At 45.6% G+C, this 27473-nt stretch overlaps 1 protein-coding gene across 1 annotated transcript; it reads right to left on the bottom strand.

Annotated features, from left to right (window-relative positions):
• Window positions 1–220: 220 nt before the first annotated feature.
• On the bottom strand, window positions 221–26857 carry LOC6607792 (dorsal-ventral patterning protein tolloid). Its single transcript, XM_032720481.1, has 14 exons — window positions 26704–26857; window positions 18474–19088; window positions 6326–6672; window positions 5724–6145; window positions 5026–5313; window positions 4296–4535; window positions 3672–4230; window positions 3371–3569; window positions 3028–3292; window positions 2734–2939; window positions 1887–2530; window positions 1588–1768; window positions 1263–1525; window positions 221–1203 (listed from the first exon to the last, which is right to left on the bottom strand). The coding sequence occupies exons 2-14, from the start codon at window positions 18928–18930 to the stop codon at window positions 949–951; spliced, it is 4326 nt and encodes a 1441-aa protein (XP_032576372.1). The 5' UTR covers window positions 18931–19088; window positions 26704–26857; the 3' UTR covers window positions 221–948.
• Window positions 26858–27473: the final 616 nt, after the last annotated feature.

Genomic DNA, 27473 nt, shown 5'->3' with positions numbered 1-27473 from the left:
GCCCAGGATCAGGTGTTGCTTAAGCGGGCTCGAGCCTTTTAGGGCAGGTCATTAATGATCGTAAATCCGCTGCATGAACGAATCGTTTCGTGGTAATTCCACCTCCAAATGCTATTCAAGAGCCATGGCGCTTCTGCCTGGCGTGGCAAGGTGGAACCTAAGGCCATAAACCCATGAGCCCATAAACCCAAAAGTCCGTAAATAACATTCTTCAAACTCGTTTTGTTTTGGTTTTAAAACATAGTTACTATGCAAATTTTAATAGTATGTATGTATGTATATATTTAATTACGTATTAAGTTGAGTCAAATATCCGAGAGTTGTACATATGCCTGTGTGAAAAATTCAATCCATCTGTAAGGACCTTCCACTTTCGGTGCTTCCGAAGATATGTGTGTATCTCTGTTCTATCCTAACTTCCGTTTCGATTTTGATATGGGCCACCCATTGACTTACGCTAAGATGCCTAAGGAAATGCACTCCATCATTACCATTAAATATGGCACAATATAGAATATAGATATCCGAAAAGAAAATGCCTCAGAGAAAAAAGCAGTCAAATGCAAGGGGGAAAGAGGAATTGCACATTTAGCTACAGAGTCTAGAGAAGTCTAGTCAAAGTACATTACATGTATGACATAGGTCTAAGTAATTGCCACCGCAGATCTTAGCCGACTGGAACCTAACAATGTGTGTTTCGAGTGCCTAAAACTAGTATTGGATCTTTGATTATATCCTGGACTTGGCCAGAAGAGTGCGCGTGGAAGATCGGGAAAGTCTGTTTTATGTACGCGACGATATGCCTAAATCTGTTAAATAAATTCCGTTTTAATATATTGTCATGTATTTTGGCGCACGGTCAGTGGTTCCACCATCGCCCTATGCCTTTCCGGAGTAGTACCGATTGGGCAGACTATATCGACCACGATACTGCCCATTCAAGACCAGTTAATTGCCGCTGAAGTCGTTGTACTCGTCGGTGTCCTCCTGCGTGTCCTCGATGTAGATGCTATTCGGTGAGCCCGAAAACGGGGTGACCATCTCGGAGCTGTACGAGTTCTCCACATCCTCATCCGAGTGGTCATACTCCCCAGAATTGGGAACGGCCACAAATGAGGCGGAGAAGCCCTTCATCGTCACCGAACTGTCGGTCTTAAAGCGAACCAGCAGAGAATGGGTCATGGAGTTGATGTCCTGAGGCAGCTGTAATAAATAGAGCTTGTCTTAAATGTTCTCCGTATAACCGAAATAGGTATACTCACCACATTGCCACAGTACTGTCCGTACATGGGTTCATACTGTCCATATACATCGTCTATGTCAGAGAACACCTGCACGTAGTCAAAGGTGCAGTTCTCGCTGCTCTCGATGTCGAAGGTGAGGAATATGAGCTGGACGTAGCTGTTGTCCGGTGCCGCGATGGTCCACTCGCAGTCCATGCCGTCGTCGTAGTCCTGGTTCCCGAACCGGGCGTGCGAGTAGAACTGCTGCACCTGGCTGGTGGCACGCAAGTAGCCCCCACAGGCTGCAAGTAAATTATTGAAATGTTGAAACTGCGGATGGCTTAGGATTTCAACACCATCATACCCGTGGAGTGGGAGGCCCTGAACCCGTTCTTCTGCTTGTTCTTGTCCGTCTTGAGTACCATGTACATCTGGTTGCTGGTGGAGGAGATGGGAAAGGGAATCTTATCCCCGCAGAAGCGACCCAGGACCGAACTGGACTCGGATTCCCCATCGTAAACTGACACGTTGTCGTAGGTGCATTCCTGTTAGAAATTCAATGCAAATTACAGGTCTTTGAGCTGACTAGCAGAAACTAAAGTGAAAAGTACACAAAGAAGATGTCTTTTCAAGGACGAAACCTATGAATAAGCTCATGCCCACCTGATGCGATTCCACGTCGAACTCGTTGAAAATCAGCTTTATGCGGTGCCCCGGCGTTGTTATGAAGTGCCACACGCAGTCCGCATTTGGGGGATAGGAATCCGGGTAATTGGGACTGAAGATGGAGCCGAAGGGGGCGGAGATCTCGTACTTGCACTCGCCCTCCTTGCAGTCGTGGCCATTCTCGTGCATGGAGTACCCATTGTGGCACATGCAGATGTAGGATCCAATGGTGTTCCGGCACTCGTGCTGACACCCACCATTATTCACGGCACACTCGTCGATGTCTGTGAAGAAGACGGCTGCGAAGCCTGATCTCTGGATGGACTTGTCCGAATGGAACTCCAGTCTCAACGCATTACTCTCGGAGGTGGCCGTGGGCGGAATGCTGGAGCCGCAGAAGGTGCCGATCCTCTTCAGACGATTCTCGCCCAGCTTTGAGTACACTGTGACCGAATCGTAGCCACAGTCCGATTGCTGATGCGCCGTGCCCTCCAGGTCGAAGTGGGTGAAGTTCAGCGATATCCTGTGCTTCGGTGGCGCAACAATCTCCCAGATGCACTCCTTCAGCAGTGGGTACGTCTCGGGAAACGAGGGCGAAGTGATGGTGCCATTTGGATACTCGATGACGCCGCCACAGGCATCTTTATAGAAAGGAAGAAATTCAGTTAAAAACGAAATAGTTTAGGATTCAACTAAATGAGTCTTCATTTTTGATTTTGTATCCTTATTATTATTTAACCCATGACTAGAGCCTTTATACCCATTATGTATTTTCCCCTTGCAATTATTAACATAAAAAGGAATATAACTTGATTGAGCACCACTTGGGCCGCAATTAACCCACCTTCGCAGTGCTTCTTGTCGCTGTGGAGCTCGAATCCGATGCGGCAGCTGCACTCGTAGCCACCGAGGGTGTTGATGCACTCATGCTCGCAGCCGTGGTTCTGGGTCTCGCACTCGTCCACCTCCTTCATGAACACGGCCGAGAAGCCCGCCTTCTGCACCGATGTGTCCGACACGAATTTCACGTACATCGAATTGCCACTTGACCTGCAAAGGGACGGCGAACAAAAGCAGAGTTCCTTCGTTTTAAAGGGGGCCGAGAAGAAAGGATGGGCGCCTCTTCAGTGGCACTTACTTCATGTTCGGCGGCGGCTTGTAGCCACAGAAAACGCCAATTAGCGGCGCATCCTGGCCAGGACCGTCCCGGACCACGACGTAGTCGTAGACACAGTTGTCGTGGTTCTCCACCTCGAAGGACTGGAATTTCAACGCCACCTGGTAGCTATCGGGCACAGTTATTTTCCACACACATTCCTTGTTGGGCAAATAGTCCAGTGGATAGTTGGGCGACTCCAAACGGCCAACGGCATCGTCCACGAACAACTCGCCACCGCAAACAACTATGAAAACGGAATGTCAGGAACTGGCAGGGACCACTTTCATTCCCCATTTGTGACCCACTCATTCCACCCACTCACCATCAAACTCCGCCTTGAAGCCCCTGAAGCCCTCGATGCGGTGTGTATTCACATAGGTGAGCAGCATGCGACTGGACTCCGTACGGATCACCTCCTTGTCCACCTTGCCGCAGAAGCGCCCGATGAGCGGCGATTTCTCGAAGTAGCCATCCCGAATCTCCAAATAGTCCGTCTCGCAGTTGTTTGACTTGAAGATGTTCTAGGAGGAAATTAAGAAAGCAGATTTGGGATTATAATTTGCTACTAATTTAAGGGTTAAGAAACTGACAGATATAAATATAATAACTATATATGGCCTTACCATATTCTCCAGTTTCAGTTCCACCCTTTCTCCGTAAGTCGCTGTGATCCGCCACTCGCAGTGCTCCGTCTCATTGCTCAAAGCTCCGGCCGTGTAATGAGATGGTGAGGCAAAGATGCCGGAACTCTCCTGGAAGGTTCTTCCGCACTTTGGACACTTGTACAGCAGATTCGCCTGAGCAATGTCACCCTGGCTAAGGCGCAACCGCTGGCCAATCTCGGGACGCTTGCGACCCTTCATCTCGATGGGCAAGATGGTGTCCAGGTAGGTGCCCTTGGAAAAGGTGTTCCGCGCGTAGTGCATAATCGAGTCATAGTCATAGGCCATGCCCAGCGAGTCCACTTCGTCGGGGGATAGCATGTTGAAGTTATAGTCCTGGCCCTTCATGATGTTGTTATGCTCGATCACCACGTGCTTTTCCCGATCCGGACGGGTGTGCTCGTGCCAAAAGCCCACTACGTGACCCAACTCATGGACCACAATGCCAAACTTGTCGCAATTTCTACCAATTGAGATGGCCTGCGGTCCATTGCCACGTTTACCCACAAATGAGCAGCATCTAGTGGGAAATTAGGGGGTTCAATAGAATGATATTCCTGGGACTGACCAGGGACCCAAACTTACCCGCAACTGCGAACCGTGAACACTATGTAATTGGGATGGATCTCCGGGTCGCGCTCTACGAACTTGATGCACGTGGAGTTCTCCCAGTGGCGCATGGCCAGTTTGAAAAGCGCCTTGTGGATGCCACTGAAGTTGCCATCGATCTCGTACGGAATCACGCCATAGTCCCAGATGCGTTCCTTTTTGGCGGTGACAGCACGAGCCACCCGATGACGCAGTGGCTCCTTATTCTTGGGTGTTCTGCAGATGGAGGGGGAAGATGTCTTCCTGTTAGATATGGATGATTTTGGAAAGCGACGGGCAAAAAGTTTACGAAGGGTATGCGTAATTTTAATTGCCAACAGTTTTCCATACATTTATCACTGTTGTTGTATAGCACAACTTTTGGCACGCGAATTTCTATTAAAATTCATAACTTTTAACATGCACAAACACACGCAAGCATACACCCACACAACCGCACAATGAGCAATGGGCCTGTGTGAATGGGCCCGTGTGTGTGTGCGTGTGAATGAGCCTTTGCTTGTGTCTGTGTGAGCTGCCAAAATGGCTGCTGTTTGTTTAAAGTTTATGCCGAAAAACCTCTGAATGAAAATGGCCAGCAATTTACAGTGGGGCCAGGAAATGGCACCGGAAACGGATGTGGCGGCGGTGGTTGCCCAAGATGGGGGGTGGGGGGTACTCTGTTAACGGGAAGGTGGGAAAAGCTGGTGGGGATTGCCCAACTTACTCCGCTTTCAGCAAATCCATTTCAGGCACTGACTGCTGCTGGGCCTGTTGCGATTGATTGAATCCTGGCGGGGAATGGTTTACATACTGCGTGGTGCTCTGGCCACGACGACGATGATGCTGCTGCTGTCGACGGTGCTTCTTTCGATGGTGGCTCTGGTGGTGCTGGCGGTGCTGCGCCTGCTTCTGGTGGTGCGATTGGCGGTGGTGACCCTTGATGACCGGACGACTGAGCTCCTCCTTCAATCTCTGCAGCTTGGCCTCGTGCTCCAAGTGCTGGTTGCTCCTGCTGCGGTAAAACCCATTGAGTTTAGATTTCAATAAACGAGGTAAAAAGAACTCATGGCAATTTAATTAGGCCAAAAACCAATTAAATGTATCTAATTAGTCGCAAATAAAATTCTAGGAATTCTGACAATTGAATTTAATCATTTTTAAATAAACACCTAAACACCTATTGTACGGCCTTTCCGGCATAAAAAATAATTTTATTGTTTAGCTTTTTTATATGGACTTTTGGTACTTAAATTCCGCTTTTGCTACATGTTTTATTTAAAGCAATAAATCAGCTTTTAATGAAATTAGATTTAATATTTTGCAATAAATAGGTATTAAAATGCAACGATTTTTTAATACCAAATGTATTTTGCATAAATCCTTTATGGAATCTTTATTTTGGTTCTAGCATTTTTGGCTCACCGCTGTTTCGGTCCTCGTCTGTGACGCCTCCTCACCACTCCACGGGAATGCAAGAAGTCCACCTCGTCGTCCAGCTGCATGCCATTGCCTCCGGCATTGCTGTACACGTGAGCCGGAGTGGATCGCTGCTCCGGCAAGGAAGTGGGCACAATCTGTGATGGCCTCCTCTTGGCCACAAAATTGTTGCCCGAATCGTCCTCGATGTCCTTGTTGTCCGACTGAATCTTGCGTGTGTCCACATTGCGGTGCAGCGACTGCGTTTTGTTGCTGGACTTGGGTCCAATCTCGGCCAGCGTTAACCGTGCTGGCTTGTCCGTATGGATTCGCTGCTCCGACGGAGGCAGTACCTCATTCTTGTAGCTGGATGCCTGCGCGTAATCGGAGGGCGATTCCGAGCCGGGCTTCACAGGTTCATTGGCACTCTGAGGGATTAGGAGTGTACAGACCTATTAAGTACTTTTAAAATTTGCAAATGCCAATGACCTCCTACATAAATTTCTACTTGGTAATAATATCAATATTTATAGTCAAATTAGTGAATTCATAAAGTTATCTCTAACTGAAAGACCCTTCCGTATTTCATGCCCTCTTTTATTACTCACCTGACTCTGTGACTGGCTTTGTCCTGCCTTCAGGTTGACCGGACCTGAGCTGGGCAGCTTGGTCTTCTTGCGGATGATGTCGGTGAGGCCCTCCTCCTCCACCTGGAGGCCCTCGTGGTAGACCTCCTGCTTGAGCTTCTCCAGCTCCAGCTGGAAGGTGGCATTGAACTTGGTCGGCCCCGAGTTGGCCGCACCGGAAACGGAAGCGGGGTCATGAACCGGACTGGGCGAGTCAGCCAGCAGCTGCTCCACCTCCTGGCGCTCATGCTCCTCGTCGTTGATGGGCGTGTGGGCAATCACCGGGCCGGAATCACCCTCCGGCAGGGCAATGTCGTCCATGAAACCGCCTGCAAGGCCAGAGATAAAGCGATTTAAATTAGAGGCATTATAGCAGTGCTGCTCCCATCTCCCATAACTTACAAATTGTTTTTAATTATAAGCGACAAGGCGAAAAGCGTATAAATTTTTATTTTAATTGAAATTTCATGTGGCTCCCGGTCCGCTCATCCGTACACTTGGTTGACGGTTGGTTAGCTGTCGGGCCGCTGCGCCCAGCTGGTAATTTATAATTCGCACCGACAACATCTACTGGCCAACTACCCCAGCTGACCATCCTGCCCAGAAATTAAATAAAGCCGTGCTGCCCTGACCGTCATTTCGCCAGGCGGATAGACACACTCTGCATATCCATTTAATCAGTGCATCAGCATCCTCATCAGCAGGATGGCTGGAGTCCAGAGTTACTGCCCAGCTGATGCCTTTGTTTGCCCACGCTCCACGCGGCGTATACGCAATGTGCATAAGGGAGTTTATGGCCAGCAGTGGTCGGTAAAAATGGCAGCAGCAACAACGATAACAGTTAACAAGCAAAATATGAAATTGTTGCCCTGTCTGCCTCAGACATGTTAAACAAAATTAATTAAGTGCGTTTGCACATTCAACAAAAAAAAAGATAGAAGCTGGGGGAAATAAATAATACCTCATACCGACCGATACAGACTCTACGTGCAATTGTTCAGCTTGCCTGTTTAATATTTTAAGCAGATCATTTTAAACCATCCCCTCGGCAACATTAATCTTTATTTTTCATGTCAAAACAAGCATTTACCAGCTCCAAGCATTTGCTCCACATTTTTCCAAATAAGCTCGGTATAGAGCAATTCATTTGCCTATAAAGACTGTCTGAGTGCTCCTGGTGAAATGCTGAAATGCTGCTGGTTGGCTGGCTGCTCAGAGCTCTGCTTAATTCAAACATAAATAAAATAAAATTGCATTCATGCTATTTACACGGCTGGCACAGTGAAGCCTGCGCTCGAGTGGATGTGGATCCCAGGCAGTTCATGATAGGGCGGCATTAACGTTAACGCCTTTTGACTTTTGAAGGCCGCTCAACGTGGCCCACATTGCTCCTCTGGATTGCCATTCCCATCTTGCATCTCCACTGACTTCCTACTCCGCCCTTTTCCCACCGCCACGCCTCGCAATTCACCTGCTCCTTCTGTCCACGGAAGCTGGGGACCTCGAAAGCTGGAAAACTCCGATGTGGAGATGCGGATACGGGTGCTGGCAATTTGATTATTACAACTGGAGCGGCAAAACCAATCATCTTTGAGTCGCAACTGTGAGTCTAACTTGTTGGGAAGTGGGTCATTCCACGTGGGAGTGTGGGCGGATTGTAAAATCCATTGCCACTTGGATCGCATGCCAATCGGTTGTACACGTATCCAATGGGTAATAATCTTAAATTTGTAGCCTTACGAATAGCAAGTAATCAAAGAGATTTCCCTTCATTCGATCCTTTTACCTAATAATTATTACTTTATTACTTTTTGGAAGTGCTCAGTTTCCTAAATATTTTCCATCTAACTTATGTTAAACAACCCCTTACTTACTTTGAAGTATTCACTGTACTGAGGGTAACCCCTATGTGGAAGCAGCTGAACATGTCTGGATTCCTAGGTTTTGTTACTCCTGCTATGGGTTTTTGGTTTACTGCTGCGTGTTGTTTTGGCCAAAATTGCAAATTACATATTTATCAAGCTGCAAACGTTTTTTGATTTAGTTCCCGAAAGTGCATCAGAGCATCAGAAGGGTAAAAAATTAAGAAAAAAGGGTCTGGCCAGCCAAACCACACAGTTTGTTTGGCTGCGGTCCAATCAATGTCAATCATACGCACCGTAAACCGAGCTGTGGTGGCCTTGCTGCAATTCGAGCAAAAGGAGCAAATGAACAGGAAATGGCGTTGGCCCCCCAAAGAACACCCACTAAATGACGGACTGCGGGGCATCGAGACGTCTGTGTTTCTGTTAAAGATCGGAATTATGATTTAACCTGGATGTGTGGGATCAAAACTCTGGCTGAAATACAAATCCTGTTAGTTCGTTCGCTCAAAATGTGCTGTGAAATCTGAATTAAATTACACGCCATCGAGATTTGTGTATTCAATCTGCTCACGTTCTCGCCAATTTTCCTACTTGCTGCGGCCATTGTTTTAGCTGCATTTGCAGCATGTTGACTTTGAAAACATATCGTATTTACATTTGATTTAACAGTCAAACAAATTTCTAGAATTGTGCAAATATTTACATACACAATCTGTGCAGTGCTGCGAACACGTGTGCCCTGTTGTGAATTAAAAATATATATATACATATATACTTTCGTTCATATGTTGTATGTACCCTTTGCTTGCGTGGCTGTGCATACATAAAAGTTAAATTTAAAACATAGCAGCCCACATGGCGGATGATTGATTTCAATGCCGGCAAAGAAAAGAGAAATGGTGGCACACAGAAGTTAAACTAGAACCGGTCGAAAGTGGTTCCCAGTTGGCATTTAATCCCGTTATCGTTTCCAGCCCTCCAAGGAGCAAGGATACGAAGGAGGACTTGGCAGTGGACGTGAATGTGGTAATAAAAAGACGATGCACTCTGCGCAGCTCACAGCAGGCGAGAAAACTTGCAGCATAATGCGTCACAAAGCTCGCTAGATTTGCCACCCGCACAAGGAGTGCTAACAGCACGTTAACCGGGCAAAGAAGGTTTCCCTGAAACGGGAAACGGAAACGGAGAGCAGGCGGTGTGCGTCTGAGTCCGTCTGCAATTTCATTACATTTACGTTAAATGCCTGTTGGCCGTCTCGTCCACTCATCTGACTGGCAGACAAACAGTTCGCACAAGTGAAAGTAATTAAATTTTTGAGCGTCGCCACCTCCCGCATAGTCTGCCATCCCGAGTCCAGAGTCGTTCGTCCCTCGACCCCCGTCCTTGGTCCTTGTTACTTGGTCCTTAGCCCACCCACATCATTCACACTAACGAACTGACGCACAAAACGTGCCATTTTAGAGGCAATCCGTTTCCGTTCCGAGTCCAGTTGCGCACCCTTTTAACGGCGGCCACAAAAATGTTCAACACATTCTGGCTGCACTTTCCCTTTTCCCTTTGCCCTTTGTCCTCTTGCCCCCGAATCCCTATCTCCCTAAATCCTGGTCACGCGGCGTATGCGTAATGTCTGTCCGCCTGCCCGCCCGCCCACTTTATGAGCTCTTCGGCCGGAACTCGCGACTGCCAACTGCCAGTTTAATTAAAAATAAAACCCACCATCGCTCCGGCTGCCCTGCTGCCTGGCTGTATGGTTCCAACTGATTATTCGCTCTGGGCCACGCTTTATACGTGCGAAAACCAGTAGCAGCATCCCCAACACTTGACGCATCGCATCAGTTGTGTGGTGGCAACATTCAGTCCAGAGTCCAGAGTCGTTCGTCCATTTTGTGGGTCAAAAGCAAATAATTGAAGAGAGCACGTCGACTGATTGCCATTGTTGAGGTCAGTTGAGTGCGCTTTCTTTTCACCTTTTTTTTCTGCTGGTGCTTGCCTGGTTATTTTTGGGTCCTTTCTTTTTGTTATTTATGGCTTTTGTGCTCTTTGGCGGATGTCAATGGCTGTGTCATAAAATAAAATACGAGTATGTGCGCAAATAAAATGCAAGCAATTAAACAGCAAAAATGCTTGGGGCTCAAAAGGATTGGGGACGAGCACAAAAAATGCTAGTTGATCAGCAGTTTCGGTTGGCATTGAAAGTGATTTGAATGCGAGAATGACGTCGAATTCAAAAAGCAGCTTAAAAGATTACCAAATTTATAAGTTAGCTTTGAAATGATGGCATAAACTGATAAGGATGTAATTCCATTTGTAAAAGTCGTATAATACGCTTTTCAAATTTAACCAATTAATGGGTATCGGATTTTACAGATTACCATTAATATATTATTCCAATTTTTGCAGAATATTTTAGCTTTAAAGTCTGCCCTTCTGCTTGCAAGTTGTGGATTCCCTCAAGCGTTTCCTTTGCAAATCTGCTTAAATCTCGGGGGCTCACGACTCCGTACAAGTAAAATTAGCCTTCACTGGTCAACTGACTGGTTAACCCCGTTGGCTTTCAAATCGCTGCTGGCATTGTAAATATGGCTGTAATTATGCATAATCTGCAATTGAAGAGCGCACATATAGCGACCGGAAATGCATGTATGCATATCAGAGTGACCCCCATTCTTCTGTGTGTGCGTGTATGGGACTTCATTCCCTCGGCACGTAAGTGTGCTATATTTGTGTATGTGTGTGCGTATTAATTACCGTAGCCATAACAATGAAATTCAATTTACCGGCCACGCCCCGCGGCCATGTTAAATGGGCGGACGGAGAATCCATCATGGCCGGAATTATGTTTTGATAAGCGTCCAGCGAGCAAACAAGCCATAAAACCGGCAAACGGATGGACGGATGGACATTCAGGCGATGCCTAAATTAAAGATGAAATCAAGGCAAATAGAGCCGGACAAATAAAGCACTCGAACACAAAATGGACAGAATCGCATTCGGATGCGGACGGAGCGGCAGGAAGGATGTAGATTGGTCGGAGCGGATGCGGATGTGGATGGGGGAATATATATGGCTGGACAAACTAATCCGACGGCAGCAGAGATTGCATGAGGACCTCGACCATTAGCCAAAAGCAGCAGCACTGCGAATGCGGATAGTTGCCCCAAAATGGAGCTGGAGTTTGGAGATGGCCACGATGGCAATGGTGACGAGTGACCCGACAGGACGTTTTGGATTTGGGCACGATTTAGGCTTTTGTTTGCTTTTTATGAGTGTGCCGGTCGGTGAGCGGGTTTTGCGCTTGTTTATTTATTCGAAAAACATTCGTACGATGGGAAAGCACTTTGCGATTGCACAGTGCAAGAAATTGGCATAACATATTTATAAATATTTATAAACTGTTTCATCGCATCATCCTACAGATGAAGGAACTCATACTCCATATTCCTAACAGCAGTTTAGTTTCTCTCTGTGTACCGACAAGTGGAATAAGTTGAAATCGTGGCTCGCTTCGCTGGAGTGTCAAATGATTGAATAAACGAATCAAATCATGTGTGACACATTTATCTGTGTGTTTCAACGGTTATCTTCGGTGGGCGACTGCCGAAATGAATCCTAATTAAATGGAAGCAATTGCCGTTCCTCACTTCGCGTGTCACACCTCAAAATCGGTTGGAGTGCCACGATGACCACTGTAGGAGTCGGTCAATCGCCCAGACCGGGCTTATGAAACCACTGACTGTCGAAGTCTTGTGTGTGTGTGTCTATGTGCTGCCATGCCTGGACGACTCTCCCTATGCTTCCTCCTCGCTGGACAAACATGCCCAGATCCCCAGATCCTCTTTGCCGGCCAAATCGCAGATACTCATAGAACTGATAGAGCCTGGGGGGCAAACAATGGCGGGCCAATGTTTAAGTTAGTGCGCCTGATTTATGATGGACAACTGCGTCGAAATATTTATGCAGCTGTACGGAGCGGTATTTGTGGCCGGAGTCCGCATCTATGGCCACTTTGCACCTACGGCAGACACGAAAACTATTTTCCATTGCAGCCGCACAAAAAGTGGGCAAAAAACGAGAAGCGAGCTGCTCGTTCGCACAAAGCATTTTTAGAAAAAGTTTTTGGCTTGGAGCACGGGAATACAGGAGATATAGGATGAAATATGTATGTATATATGTATATATGTGCTGGGCGCACAGTTTTTCAATTTAAAATGGGTCTGAAAAGCGCAGTCATATTCATTCGCCTGATGTGTGAATATGCTAGTCCATTGGAGTGTGCTTAAGTTGTGTGCGCACTTCATTCAGTTCACCTACTCAACTCAACTGAACTGAACTTTTTGGTGCCACTTTATTACAGCCAAGTCTGCGGCAGGTTCAATAAACTCGGTCCGCATCTATGCACCAACCAGCTAGCACCACTCAGCACCACCCACTCCATCCACCATCCACCAGGGAAACCATTTCAAACGACACTTGCAGTTGCATCTGATAATTGTGCCATCAACGGTGCAATTGCTTCAAAAGTGTTTCGTTGCCGTCGCGTTTATTTTCGTACACTTTTTGCACATTGCCCACAAATGATGCTAAATAAAATGCAGACATTTCAGATATCAGCGGAGTATCTTGTTTATTTGCCTATCGGGTTGGCATCCGAATTTTATAATTTTCTTAAGACATGGAAGAATATTAAATCGCTGCATTAAAGATTTTAAAAATGCTGTAACATTTTTTATAAAAAAGAATATATATGAATTTATAAATATCAGTTGCCTAGCACTGCGTCATATTTTATTGCAGGATGAGTAAAGTCCCTAAATTGAATAGAAAGTTCTCATGAATTTCACCAACAGCACTTGTTAATTTGTTTTTCTATTTGCTGCCGGATTATTTGTGTTACAAATGAAAGCATGTACAATTTGATGGAATTGTTGTGTTAATGCGGTCCATGGCATTTAGGCCTTGTGGCCATATTTTTGTAAAATACTTCGATGCGATATGGTTCTTTGTGTAACAACATTTTATTTATACATATTTCTATTTCTGTTTCTGTTTTGGCTGGTGTCAAAGCACTGGCTCTCAAAATCGTAATAAAGCAATTCCGACAATAAAAGTGTTCAACTGCTGCAAATGAAGCTCAATGTTCGCTTGACTGGATTTGGTTCGATTTTATTTAGCCAGCATATGAATTCCGTATTGGATTCTTGGCACTTGCTTTGGCCAAAAAGAAAAAAATGAAAACACAAAAAAAATGGGGTGAACGCATTCAATTTGTCTTTGGTCCGTCGCCTACACTCCGTTTTCATCATGCTGGGAATGGGACAAAAACAGCGGGTATGCAGAGGATTCAAGGATACGGAAAGTTGAAATGCAAATGGAAATCATAAATTGTAGTTCAGATCTGCTTTGGTCATTGGTTGCCAGTTGCCGGGGTTGGATTAATTCGATTTGTATCGCCCCTTTTTTCGTATCTGGGCCAACCGAACGCTGGCTGAACAATTAAAATAACATTTACAAATTTAAAATGCGATTTGCATAAATTACGGATTGCCCACAGCTGCAGGCGCTCACACGACTAAGGATTTATGTATATACATAAATACATAAATACAGTACATATGGGAGTGTGCGAAGCATGTGTTTGTGTGCCGAAACATAAGCTCCATTTTGTGGCATTATCTGAGCAGCTTTTGAGCTTGTTTGCTTTGCCTGCTTATTTATGCCAATTTGCATAAACAATGATTGCAGCATACAGCCGGCAAGGATAACAAATTCTGGCAAACAGGTTGCTCAGACACAAGGCACTTGTTTGTTTTATGTACGTGTGCATGTACAAATGCTTGCATGTATGCATGTAGGGTGGTGTTTGTTTACTCCCTACACATACACACACACATGCACATGGAGCGCCGTGAAGTTTGCAGCAAAAAGTTTGGAAATGCATCCTGCTGTCAGCCGATGGCAGAAATTCCGCAACAGTTGTAAAGCGGCAGACAGTCGCCCACATTCATGCCATTCTTGTTGGCATTAATTAATTATGTAAACAGCTCAAATGCAAGTTTATTTTATTTACACATGTTTCTGCTTGTGGCACGAATGTCATTTCAATAAATGCACCTGAAATCGAGAGCAGGGGTGGTGTGAATTCAGATGGAGCTTGTAAATGTTCGTCCAACTGTTGCAAAGTATGGGCAAAGCAGGTGCTGCAAATGCAGTCAATGGCTGACAAAGTCCTCTCAGCCGGTTCATCCCTTTCAAGGATCTCCGAATCAGCTCACTTCCGATTTTCTAGCATTTCCGCAGCTGCATTTCCGTTTTTTCTCCCGGCTCTTGTTCGTCCTGCTTTTACTGCCAAAGCACGAGATTCTCGTTTGAAATCCAACGATAGCTTTCGCTGCCAAAATGCATGCCGAATCTGCCATCAGCACATAAGCAGTTTTATGCACTTTACATAAATCTATTGTGCAACCTTGAGTGCGGAAAGACTCGACAGGCGAAATGAGGTCAATGACTGGGCAAATATATTAATTTGCCTCACTGATGGACGGCAATTAGTTTGGCATGCCTGCCAGAAAATTGAATTAATTTATGTGTTTATTTGCGTAGATGAAACAAAGTTAAGCATTAAATAGATGTGGTTTTTAATTAAGGGCATACCAAGTTCCCCTTCCGAAAACGTTTGCCCTGCCATTCTGCCTCCTCCTGCGGCTTTGTAAGCTGATCCTGCTGGCTGTTTTGCGGTGAGCATCCCAACAATCTGCGCCTCCAGCCCCGCCACCTCACCACCCAACCGAAGAGCGCCTCCTCCTCATCCCACCAAAAACCCCTTTAAAACGCTACAAACTAACTCAATCCGTCTGCACACAATGCTAAAAGTGCGAATTGTAAATAGTTTCTGGCAGCAGTCTCTTGCTTAGCTCAGCGATGGACTTTTTAAGAGAGAGCTGCAGGGCACTAAGCAGGTACGAAGGAATCAACTCGAAGGATTTCGCAAGGATATATGTACCGTCAGCACTGTGGGAAAATACTCGAATCAATTTATGGTATAAATTCCACTTTACCATCTATAAATAAATCTTATCCTTAAATGTGAATATCCTAAAGATGTAAGTTGCATCGATCATCTATCTTAGGCTATATTTATATTCCCAGTGTTCATATTGAGCAATTCCCAGCTGCGCTGCACTTGCCTCTCCCCTAGATTTATTCCTTCGTTTTAGGGAAGGAAGGGGGTGGGCGAGTTTCCCTTGAAACACGAACCGTTTCCATCTACATTCGGTGGCCCCCGCATCCTGCAGCTATATGCATGCAATGCCTTCGAAGTGCCTTTTTATTTGAGAGCGCGAACGGCGGCGTTAGTTTGTTGCCTTTCAGCCGATCCATTCTGACATTTTGCCATTTCGCCAGAGCTGCATCAATGTGAGTGTGAATCGTGAATCGTGATAGGGGGAATCCCCGCAAGAAAGAGCTGTATGTGTGTGTGTGTGGTGCGTTGTGGCATGGCATGGTGGGAAATTATTTGCAGTCACTTGGGCAGGTTGTTTGAGTTTTGTGCGCTCCACACCGCTCCACTCCATCCTCCATCAGCCAGGCCACTTGAAGCCATCCTCGCGATGGCGCCTCCTCCTCGACCGCCGCCGCCGACGACTGACATTTTGGTCGTCCTGGCTTTGCGGTTGTTATTGTGATGCTGCTGTCATCATTACTGTCGTCAACTTGGCTCTGGCTGCACTCCTAGGGAATGCTCGGGCTTTGCCCGCCCATTTGCAGTGCCATTTGCGGTTTGATTTCTGGTTCCTCGCCCACAGTCACGCCTCGTTTGATGCCCATAAGCCCATTTTGCCATTGTTCCTCCTCCGGCATTGATGGAACTTTTGTGCACTTGGCTTATGCAAATTAATTAGCGAATCTGCACAAAGCGCAGCGAACAATGCAACGCAATGCAATGCAACGCATTGTCGCCCAGTCGCTGCAAATTCCTTAAAGTGTTGGCCAACACGAATGCATTATGACACGCTACTATGCATTTTCAATGCTAAACGCTTTCGTGTTGCCTACTTATGGGCGCTGCCGCCTCAAAGGGCTTAATTAACTTTCGAGTACTCGCTGGCAAATTTGTTGTTTAACTAAATGTGTGTGTGTGCGTGTGTGCACTCCGTGGGATTTTCGTTTCTGCAACGCACAGTGCACATTTTTGGCAAATTAAATTTTCGAGTTTCAAATTGCTTCAACTTCAATTGAAAGTTGATTAGCAACGAGCTTCCCTCTTTCGTGATCCCACTCCGAAATTCAATTAGGCTGCTTTGTGCGTGCAGAAACGAAGTAAAAATTGTTTATTTTTCTCTCCCCCCCTCAGCCATCCCCCCTCATCCTTCCCCCTCTCAATGGAATCCATCTATAGATAGCTGCGTGCATTTGCATATATTAGGAAGCCATGCATGCCTTCAGTCTGTGCACTAAAAATCAACTTTGACCCAATTTTTTTATTTGCAAACGGCAATGCAAACAATTCAATAATTGTGGACTGCGAACGATTGATTGTGAAATCGTGCTGGAAAGTTTGGGGAACCACACGAAAATGGTTGATCTATGTGGCGGTGTGACCTATCTGGCAATCGAAGCGCCTGACACAGACCTTCAAGGGCCCAACGAGAGTAATTTACCCAAATGGGGGCAACGCAATGCTCATAAAAGGGAGATGATGAGTTCGTAAAAGCCCATAAATGGCATAATGGTACAGGCATAACAACAAATCATTTGCATTTTAAAACCATATACATTCTGCGAAAGCTGATATATAAAAGCACTTTAAAGCACATTTAAAGAATAACCGGTTAACATATTTGTATTATTTTGCAAACAAATAACGAAATGTTAAATGTTTTTGGTATTGATGTAATCAGCCAAAGGGTCACAATTATCACTTTCTGAATTACTAATTGAATGTTTACACCGCTGTTTTAATCGGCATAAATTTATATCGACAAAGCTGCTTATAAATAAGCATATAAGTTAATTTTTTAAATGTGCAAACTAAAGCCCTTTAATATAATCCAAAATGCGGAATAAAGACGCGGATATTCAAACACTTGACGTCGCATTGTCAATGATGATAGTTAGTGCGGAAGTCGTTTGCCGTTCAATATACGCATACTTTGGAGAGGATTCCGCCCGAGGAATGCCTGTCCTTGACTGGGTTTTTGGCATTCGATGAATGGCGGACTGCCACCCGCAGGGCGGAGCTCAACTTTTTGACAATTGATGTGAGCAAATACTTATAGATGGACCCGCAGATAAACTTGCCATCTACCACTTCGAGGCAGACAAATTGCAATCGAAGCCGGTGCTTCTGCCCTTGGCAGACACAAGCGCCGACTTAAGCTCCGACCAGGATGCGGATACGGATGCGGATGCGGATGCGAATGCGGATGCGGATACGGGGATCCTTGTCCGGGCCAGCGGAGGCGGGTGTATAGGAGCCATTGATACGTCGGCGATGCATTCGTTTTCGCATTGCTCTCGCAGTCAATTTCCTTACATCTTCCCTTGCTTTTTTATTATTTCCCTCCTGCGTGTTTTTTTTTGCAAACTAAGGTAAATTCAATTGAATCGAGCTGATCGGAGGGCAGGATGAGCACAAGTAGACGTAGCATGCCACAATAGCGCTTAATTTCCAGCGCTGCAACAAGCGGCTGACAGGGGCTTTTCCGGGGGGCTGGATGCCAAGTGGTGGTAGGTGGGTGGGTCTCGCTGGTGGCCATAAATAATGTCGAGTGGGTTGGGATGGGAGGAGGAGGAGCGGCTCTGAGTGGAGCTGAGACACTTCCACGTGTGTGTAGCTGTCTGCGTCTCGAGTTAACAAGACTTTTCGCTTTTACTCAAACTCGCTGGATAACACAATTTTCAAAGCTTTTGTCTTGCCACGACTTGACTGGGGTATCGGTGAAATCTCATATAGATATGCACTGAGAGAAATACTTGCAGGCAGATAGCTTAAAAGAAAAACTGACTACAGCTTTATTATTATTAACTTCGAAACTATATACCTATATATTAAGTGTATAATTTAGGATTTTTCTTTATAAAAAGTATATATATATTTCTCGCTGTGTAAATATATAGATTCGGGGCTTAGAGATTGGCTCACGGCGAAGTTGAATCAACGCCGAGGCAAGGCAAATGCGAAGCCATTTCCGTGACCCGTGGCAAGCTTAATATGGAATGTGGAATCAGGAGGGATCTGGGATATGTGCACCCTAACCCGTACTCACCGGCCTTGCAGGGATCCATGTCAATGTCTTCGGATACCTTTGGTGTCACATGCAGCCGCATCAGCTGCTCGATGGTGTATTTGCTGCGGTAGGGACGACGCAGCCGGCGGATTGTGCCCAGATATGCGTCGAATTGTTGCCGATGCTCGAGGTGCTGGTGCTTCAGCCCCTCGTCCCCATCCTCATCGACATCCTCGTCCTCGTCAACAGCCCTATCTGAACCCGATAGCCGTTGAAGTACACTGCCATCGACGGTGGGTTCCCGCCTATGGCCATTTTCAGTTGCCACCTGATCCACGGATTCAGGAACAGGTGCGGGAGCTGGTGCGGGTAGACCTCGATGTGGCCTGGGGTTCTTGGCGTGCACCGAAATGAGCACCACCAGCAGACCGGTGGCCAGGAGCAGGACGCAGTTCGTCCAGCTGACGCCCAGGGGCGTACCACGCCTCCTACGCATTGCAGTGGCTTCTTGTGTACTTTGATGTCTTCGGTTTGTGATTTTAGGGTTTTTTGCTCTTTCCTCGTTTCGTGACCACTGACCACGTTTGGAATGAGATGTGCCTACCTATCTGCTCTTAGTATAATTTCTGCATTTTCGATTAGCACGTGCCGGGCCTGCAATGGAAATAGTCAAACAAGAACGGGAAACGCATTGATTAGATTGTGGAATGAGTTGGATGCGGATTCATTCAGGTTAGCACCAGACTCACTGGAACTATTCGCCCTGACTCTGTGTGTGCACAATTATTATGTTGTTTACGTACGTTAAACCCACTGATAACCCTTTGTTTCAAGTATTAGTTTGCTATTTTAGGCTTTTTTCAATAGAATATCAGTTTTTCCGATCCTAAAATAGTTTAAAAATGATTTATTAGATAAAAGTAAGGCTTTTACCTTACCTTACCGTTCTAAAGCTATTTTTATCAAATCAAATCAATTGCAATGAAATTGTTGTGAATGTATGGTCTTGTCATATTAAAGTTATTGGTTAATATTATTTTTTATAAACCTTTAAAAATAGGTATGACTAATACACATTTTTATCAAATTCCCAAGTAAAACGTATGTTTTACTCCCTTGTTTTTAGCTGCTATATAGTCTATAGGTCTGTGTTCCCAAGCCCCCGGTGAAGATAGAAGATAGCCCTTTGTCCCATTCGAACTGACACACACTTTCGGGCGATAAGCTCGCTGGATTTCGTTTATTCATGGCCCTGAAATAATTGTATTTTTTATTTTTTTGTTTGGCGGAAATAAACGGCGCACTTTCACACACATTGATGGGTAAATACAAAGCTGAAATGTGCTGGGGATTAAACTGCGAAAATGCAGATCGAAATCGGCAGTAGTAACATTACCATTCGGCTGGGGGAAAGCAATTTACTTATGCATTCCCAATCGGGGTTATCTTGCCGGCTGTCCCGGCTTTCATTTGCAATTTGAATGCGAACTCTGGCTGGGAAATGTCAGCCTCACGGATGCAGTTGCTAATTCCGAAATGAGGCATCCAATGCAATCGATGCGAGGCACAGGGGCAAGCACAAAGAGTTTTGCCCTCATCAATATGGGTTTATGTTAGACAAAATATGTATCCGGCATATAATCTCAATCTGTGCACACCCGGTGTCTTATTTACATATGTATCTCATGGCATATACACTTTTAAGTGTATATGCAACCAACATCTGCGCCTTGGGCGATCATAAAACTCGCGTATCTGAACTACGGACAAAGGAGGTGTAAAACCCAACAGATGGGCGGAAAACGTGGGGGAGTGAAGGAAGTCGACTTAGACGATAATGGTCAGGCAGTAAGCCCGTAAAACCAGGACAGGTAGGAGCAGAACTTGCTCCTGCCGCTCCTCAACTTAGCACTCAATTAATTTGCAGGCGAAACTCTGAAAGGCAGGCACCTTTGCTGCGATGCACAATAACAGGTAATTAAAAATCGCTTAACCCCGAAAACCCCGAGCAATTCACAAAACCTTTTCAATTAACTTGAATGTTTGGCCAAAACCATTGTCATCAGACTGTTTTCCTGCTGCTGCTGTTGCTGCTGCTGCTACTGATTTTCCCCAGCAATTGTGGCAATTTCATTAAATCATTTCATTTCCGGCCCCCGCTCAAACAAAACAAATCAAGGACTCGCCTGGCTTTTTATGGCAAATTAAGTTGCCTTTTGTGTGGTGATGGTCGTGGTGCTGGTGGTGGTTATGATGGTGGTGGTGATGGCGGTGGTGGCAACTAGCAAATAAAGGCAAACACCACACAGACAATTCCACGGACGAAACCTTGGACAGAAAGTTTTTGCAGCCAAGCAAAACAGTTGCGAAGCGAAGCGAGGCAAAAGGAGTGCAACATATTTTCTTAATTTCATTTCGTTTAATTTCACCCAACCAAGAACGAGCAGCAGGAGCTATTTCTGCAGGGAAATGGAGAATGGTGAATGGAGAGGGAAACCCCCGAGCAGCCATTTCCATAATCCACGTTCGCATAATTACGGATACGCCGCATGGGACCAACGGCAGGGACGAGAATGATGATGACGGCGCCGTTCTCGCTGCCGCCATCTCATTTAAGCGAAATTAAAAATTCAATTGATAAATTCCAAACTAAATAAGCATTGGTGGTGGGCTTGAGGGGGGGAGAGAAAAGTTAACTTGAAATGTACGTCTTGCGATTTTTTTCTTTTGTTGCCACGTCTCTGGCAGCAAATTGAAAATCGTTGAAAAGTATGTTAATTGGCTAAAGTGAAAGCGCCTTCCACTTTGCCATTTTCCCGCCACTTTGCTCATTATGGAATTTGTGCGGACCTGATCATTCCCATTCCCATCCCCATTCTCATGAACTTCCTCCTCCGCTCTTATCGCACCCACATGGATTTTGGTAGGTGAATTCTTATCAGAGTTCTAGGTCAATTCGTCAGCGTAAACAAATGTAAATTTTACTACGTAATAGCTGACAAAAACTAATAAGTGTTCTTGCTACTCGTGAAAGTGCTCTTTGAGTCCCCTCGATATTCGCACTTAAACGCTTAAAGATGTCATTTTCAAATGGCACGCACCATTTACTTTTAGTTTAATTGGATGCGATAAGAGTGTCAGGCAGCAGATATCCAGATATCCTGGCAGCCCAACATCCTGGCATTCTGGCATCCTGGCATCCTGGCATACTTGCTCCTCCTCGCAACGAGGCCATCAATCAGGCTTGTCAAGTGCTCGCAACTTTCCAACTACAAGAGCTGACAATGACAAGCGTCAAGTGGCTGGGGAATCCTTGTTTTCCAGCCGGGGCGGTTCCGATTCTCCGTCTCTGATTTGGAGTAGCACTAGACGGGGAATCAGCACCAGCAGCCAACTTACGCCCACCCTCGAAGTCTCTGGCGTTTTTAGTGTTTTACAAGAGCAAATCCTGACAGGACTCGCTGCGATAGCTCTTTGTTTGCCTAATTTTGATTTTCTCCGTTTGACAGTTGACATTTGCAGTTGCTAGCTAAACGGCAAAAGATATGAATTGAAATGGCTATCAAATGAATTTTAAAGAAGGATTCAGCATGACTGTGGGCAAACAAAATTGTTGTTTAGCTCAGTGCCAAGCACTTTGCGACTTTTCGCATTTCTGGACCATTTTCGGCAGCACTCAAGGACATCGAAATGCAGGCCACGACTTGGGTAACAAGTGGGCGGAGCAGCAGGACTACGAGCCTCAATTTGGCAACAACTTAATTTCAATTACTGACGCAAAGGCTGGGCCAGCCGAAATGGTATAATGAATCGGGGGTCAGCAAGAGGAGCTCTGAGGATCCTTTTGCTCCTGCTGCGGCCGACTTTTATGCGATTTAAAATGCTTCACAAGCGCAAAATGCAGCGAGGCGACTGAACTAACAACAAACAGGCAAACAAACAGACAACCAGATGGGATGATGGCATCGGATGGCATGGGGAGGGGGGATATAGTCAGCCAGAGGCCAGGACACCGAGAGGATGAGGACCCCAAAGGGCAGGACCAGAACCAGAACGAATCCAAAGCCAACGGCAAATAATTAAACTTGGCTGCCCGGCACCTGTGGCCCTTGTACGCCGGTTCAGGCCATGGCCAAAAACCCACACAACCACTTCCCACTGCCCAGACCCTTCTTGCTTCAGGCGGTACATCCGTATATCCTGACCAGTGGCTCCTGGATGCAGAGCACAAACGAAATGAGTGGGTGGTCGGGTCGAGTCCTGATTATTTAACAGCTCGGCATGTGAATGTAAATAAAGTTCAGCCATAAAATACCCCGCAGACAGATAGGCAGCCAGCCAGCTAGCCACCCTCCCACTTTTGGGGTCATAATCTGCAACAGAAGCCGGACGAAGGACGATGCAAATAACCAGTGGTCGCCGGAGCAGCAGGAGGAACTCAGGCCCAGCGATGGATACTAGATGCCATGGAGGGCCTGCGCTTTATTTATAAACCTGGCTAGCAGGAACCGGCACTAAAGTTAAGAAATAATTAATACTAACAACGACGAATGACGAGCGTTGTGTGGCCAAGGGAATCAGTACCCAACACGGCCCATTGGAGACCAGGGATGCGCCGCACCTTGGCATCCCAGCCCAGCGCATCCCATCCCATCTCATTTCATCATCATCCCTGCAGACACCCTGCTGTTGTTTCGGGTCATGAATAACAATTGCCAGAGAGAAGCCGACAGAGGAGCAGGAATCCTGCAGAAATATGGCGGCAAAGATTTCTTCTTATGGTGATTGCGTGGGAAAATTGTTGGCAATGGGCTACAAGGCCTGGCGATAAAATATGAAAAGAATAAAAACGCAAAGCAGCTCTCCCAATGCAAATATGAAAAGCGAGTGAAATCCTTTTAATTTGGCAAATAAAAAAGGGCGAATGGGCCAACAAATTCCAGCCGGAAAATGCCCCCCGTTGAGCAAACTGGCGACTTAACTTCTTGCTTGTAAATGCGTGCAAGTGAAAACGATCCGAGAAAACTGACGGCAAGTGAAAAGTTTGTGGGCCAAGTTGGGCTTTGGCCAACTACAAAGTGGCGAAACCACTACCAAGGCAATCGAAGCCATTGAGAGCTCAATGAAAAGCTTTACATCGAGGCAAATCCATAAGATATCCTTGACCCTTAAGAATGCCTCAAGATTTCCCGTTTCACTACCACTACCGAACTACCCAATTAGTCTATCGTGCGGACATTGAAATATGACAAAAAGTGGAAATACTCATAAATTAGTCTCAAGCAAGTAAGTGAAATATAAAATCTGCTTAGTCTTTAATTAATTACACATGGAATGGGGCCGCAGCTACGACAGCGTTCAGCCAACTGGAAGTGGAGCCACTCACCCACACTCATCCCCAGTCAGCCAGACAAACAAGCACTTGCGACATATCATTAACTTTGCTTTATAGCAACCGAAATTGGGAAGAAACCAAGTGATTCGGCGGGAAGGGGGGCAGAAAAAGTGGCGTGGCAAAAGATGAAGTAAAAATACAGAAGAAGTAGCTTGGGGTGACACTTTCCATGGCAGGGTGCTCCTGCTCTCGAGGACTTTGGAGGAGGACGTGGATGCGACGGCTGCTTGTTAGCAGGATGGTGTCAGCTGTTGTGCCTACATACGGAAAAATATTTGTATTTCCTGGGGTCTTACACTGAGAAAATTCAGCGATCGAATTAATAACCTGCATGATATATAAAAGAACAGCAACTTTAGGGTATTTTTAAAAGATAATTCGCAAGTTAAGAGTAAATAACTATGATTGGGCCATTTGTGGAATATAGAGACCTATATTTTTAAAATTTTTTTGTTTTGTGTAATAAAGACCCTTTCCAAAAAGCCCCCAATTCATGGCTGCTGTAGCAGATACAGAATACTTTGTAATATCCATAAAATAACTCAAATCTCTTTTGCAGATTTGCCACCCCGCCTGGTTGGCAGGTAAATTTGGGGTTTAATAATGCCTGTGGTCTATCCGGCGTCAAGTGCAGTTATCTTCGGCTGTCCACCTTTTAGATGCCTTTTAGATACCTCCACCGCTCCTCGAACTTAATTCGCTTTTAATTTTTACCCTGCTGCGACAGCTAAAAATGCGGAAAAAATCCCCATTGCCATGGCAAAAAAAAGAAGAGGAAGACGGAAAATAATAAAGTGGAGAACAAGAACCGAAAAATACAGCAGAAATTTGTTAAGCACGCGCTATCAGTCTGAAGTGCGTGCTCCGGGAGGATGAGGGATGTGGGATCTGGTTCTGGGGTGTGGGATGCGGAAACCGAGGGGCTGACAAAGGCAAAAGGAAGTGGACGAGGCGTCCTGGGAAAGGGAATCCAAATGAATTCTATTCAAAGCGCTGCTGCCATAAAATATGAAATGAAATGTTGTCGCTGGGGAGCGAAGGGGGTGGGGGGAGGGTTGTGCAGAAATGTTGTTAAGAAATGCATACGCGGCCAATTTTTATTCCTTGCTGTACTGTCCTGTTGGTCCTTCGTCCTGCGAGGGAAGGGCGAGGTAAAGATCCTGCTGCTTAAACACGAAATGCTTAATGGCCAAGTTGCCACAAAACGTTTGCCAGACAAGGGCCAACTCACTGGAGCAAAAATGAAATGCGTTTTCTGGCTCCCAAGGACGAAGGACCTTCCCGTCTGTATGTCTGTCTATGTGTGTGTGTGGGTGTGCTTATTGGAGCGTAAGCAGCCTGGGCAACAATATCAATATGCGTCTTTTGTGCCAAACCATTTCCCCGCTGACAATTCTACGCCACCGGAAGTTGATATTCTGGCAACCGGAAGTGCTAGGTGTAGCACCCCCTCCTCATCCACCAAACTCAATTCAAAAATTCCATATTTTCCATTTCATTTTCTTCCACCTTTCTCTACGCATAAATTTCCATCAGCTTCCATTCGGACGGACGGGCAGACAGACAAAGTGCGCAGCATATGAAAAAGTTTCGAAGACGAGCCGCCAATGCAACCAAAGCCAATTAAGGCTAATGCCTACCTTCCTGGACCCCTTTGGCTTACCTTTAATTGCCGTCGAAGATCGAGGATCGTTGGTCAAAACAAAGGGAAACATAAAAAAAGAGTAGACTGACTGGCGGGGACAAAAAAATAAATCTATAAAAGGCCAGACAAGATGAGTTGGGTACGCAGAGATCGAGTTCGTTGACATCGCATAGGAATTCCCTACTATTTCGCGGCTTTTCGCGGCCACCTTGACTTTCGCAATTGTTCCGTATTGCAAAAAAACGAAAAACAAACAAAATAAGACACACATGTCTGTGCGACACAAAGCGAAATCAGAAAAGATTCTATTTTAATTATGCCGGCGGCCTTTAGATTGCCAATTGACGAGATATGCGCTGCGACTTAACGACGGCATGAAAAGCGGAAAAGTGGAAACCGCACGGCGAAGATAACAGTGTGTGTGTGGTTGTGTGCTTGTGTGTGGGGTCGCGTAAAACGCAGAACACCCACCAATAATAATCAAGCGATGCTGCTGGTGGTGCTGAAAATCCGGAGGAGACGGGACGGGGGATTCTCACTGCTGCACACACCGCGTGCCGTTTTTATTTATAGCCATTCGAACGCTGCGCTCCTATCAGCAGCAACAAATGAAGCAGCAACAACGGTAGAAGCAGCACCCTCAGCTTTAGAAACAGCAGCAACATATGAGATGGCAGCAACAGCGGTAACTATAAAAGTTGCAGCAACATACGCGACAGAAGCAGCAGCAACATTGACATCAACAGCCGCTTTGGAAACAGCAGCAGCAGAAGAGACAGTAGCAACACATGTGACAGCAGCAGCAGCAGCTATGGAAACAGCAGTACCACATGCAGCAGCAACATCAAACGACAACAGCAGCAGCAGCAGCATCCTCAACAATAACAGCGTGTTTACTTAACTTATTGTCGTTGGCCGCGGGAAACCAGAGAAATGAATAATAATAATCATGTTCAACGCAAAACCAAAGATCAGGGCAGACACTGATAACGCTGATTTGAATGCACACACAAAACGATCGTAATCGAATTTCAATCGAGTACGAAGATCACGAGCACAAAATCAGTGATTGGAGGAGCGAAAACCCTTGAATTCACTTGTTGCGTTAATTAAGTTGCTCGCAAATGATGCGAAACTCTGCCGAAACCTTAGCATCCCTTGCAAGTAGAAACATTAAAGGGGTCCCCTTTTTTTCTTTTGGCCAACCCAATTCGAAACAAGACACTCACTCACTTCACTGGCCAATAAATTTATCCTGCTGCCCTTTGCGGATATTTGCGTTTGGCCATTTGATTCAAACAAGTTTGTTGCCAATATTCTTTTGTTTCGCGACACCGATTCCGAGTTCACAGCGAAAGCACGTCCGTTCACGACCGAAGCTGCTCGCGATTTGAGAACATAAACAGAGCAGACAGATAAACCGAGTCCAAGTCCAAACTGTTCCCACCAAGAGCATGCGCCGAGAACAACTGCGGAAAAGTGCCCAACAGGCGGCTGCGTTTGAACTGCCGCCCCGATGGGCGAAAACAAAGGCCACGAATTCACGGGGCCAGTGTCCTTTAGCCAGATCAAAGATCTCCGCGAAGAACTTACAGATTTAATTTGTTTACTTTCAAATTTCAAACGATTTTATAACATATTTTCTGAACTTTATTTAAGTTAGTTGTCATATAAATACTATTAACTAGTCACTTACCACAAGAGTAACATTTAAAATAGTTAAATACACATAAAATGGTTATCAAGATATTTCCAATTTTAAACGAAAACCCGTTACAGCCGGCAGCTAACAACTCTGGCACCAACATATCGATAAGAACTGGTCCCACGCTATCGATGCTTGAATAACATCGCCAATGTACCGCAATTCTTGAACATTGATTTGGTATTTATTTTATATCGACTTTTTTAATAATGTTTAATCAGAAAACAGTATATAATATCAAACCAATAGAATTATGATTTTGTCTGAAGCGTAAGGCTAATTTGCCAAGTAGCC

The sequence above is a fragment of the Drosophila sechellia genome, chromosome 3R, assembly GCF_004382195.2.
Source record: "Drosophila sechellia strain sech25 chromosome 3R, ASM438219v1, whole genome shotgun sequence".
Classification (NCBI taxonomy): Eukaryota; Metazoa; Arthropoda; class Insecta; order Diptera; family Drosophilidae; genus Drosophila; species Drosophila sechellia.
Note: the sequence above shows the minus strand (reverse complement) of the source record. Positions and strands in the feature narration are given on the sequence as shown.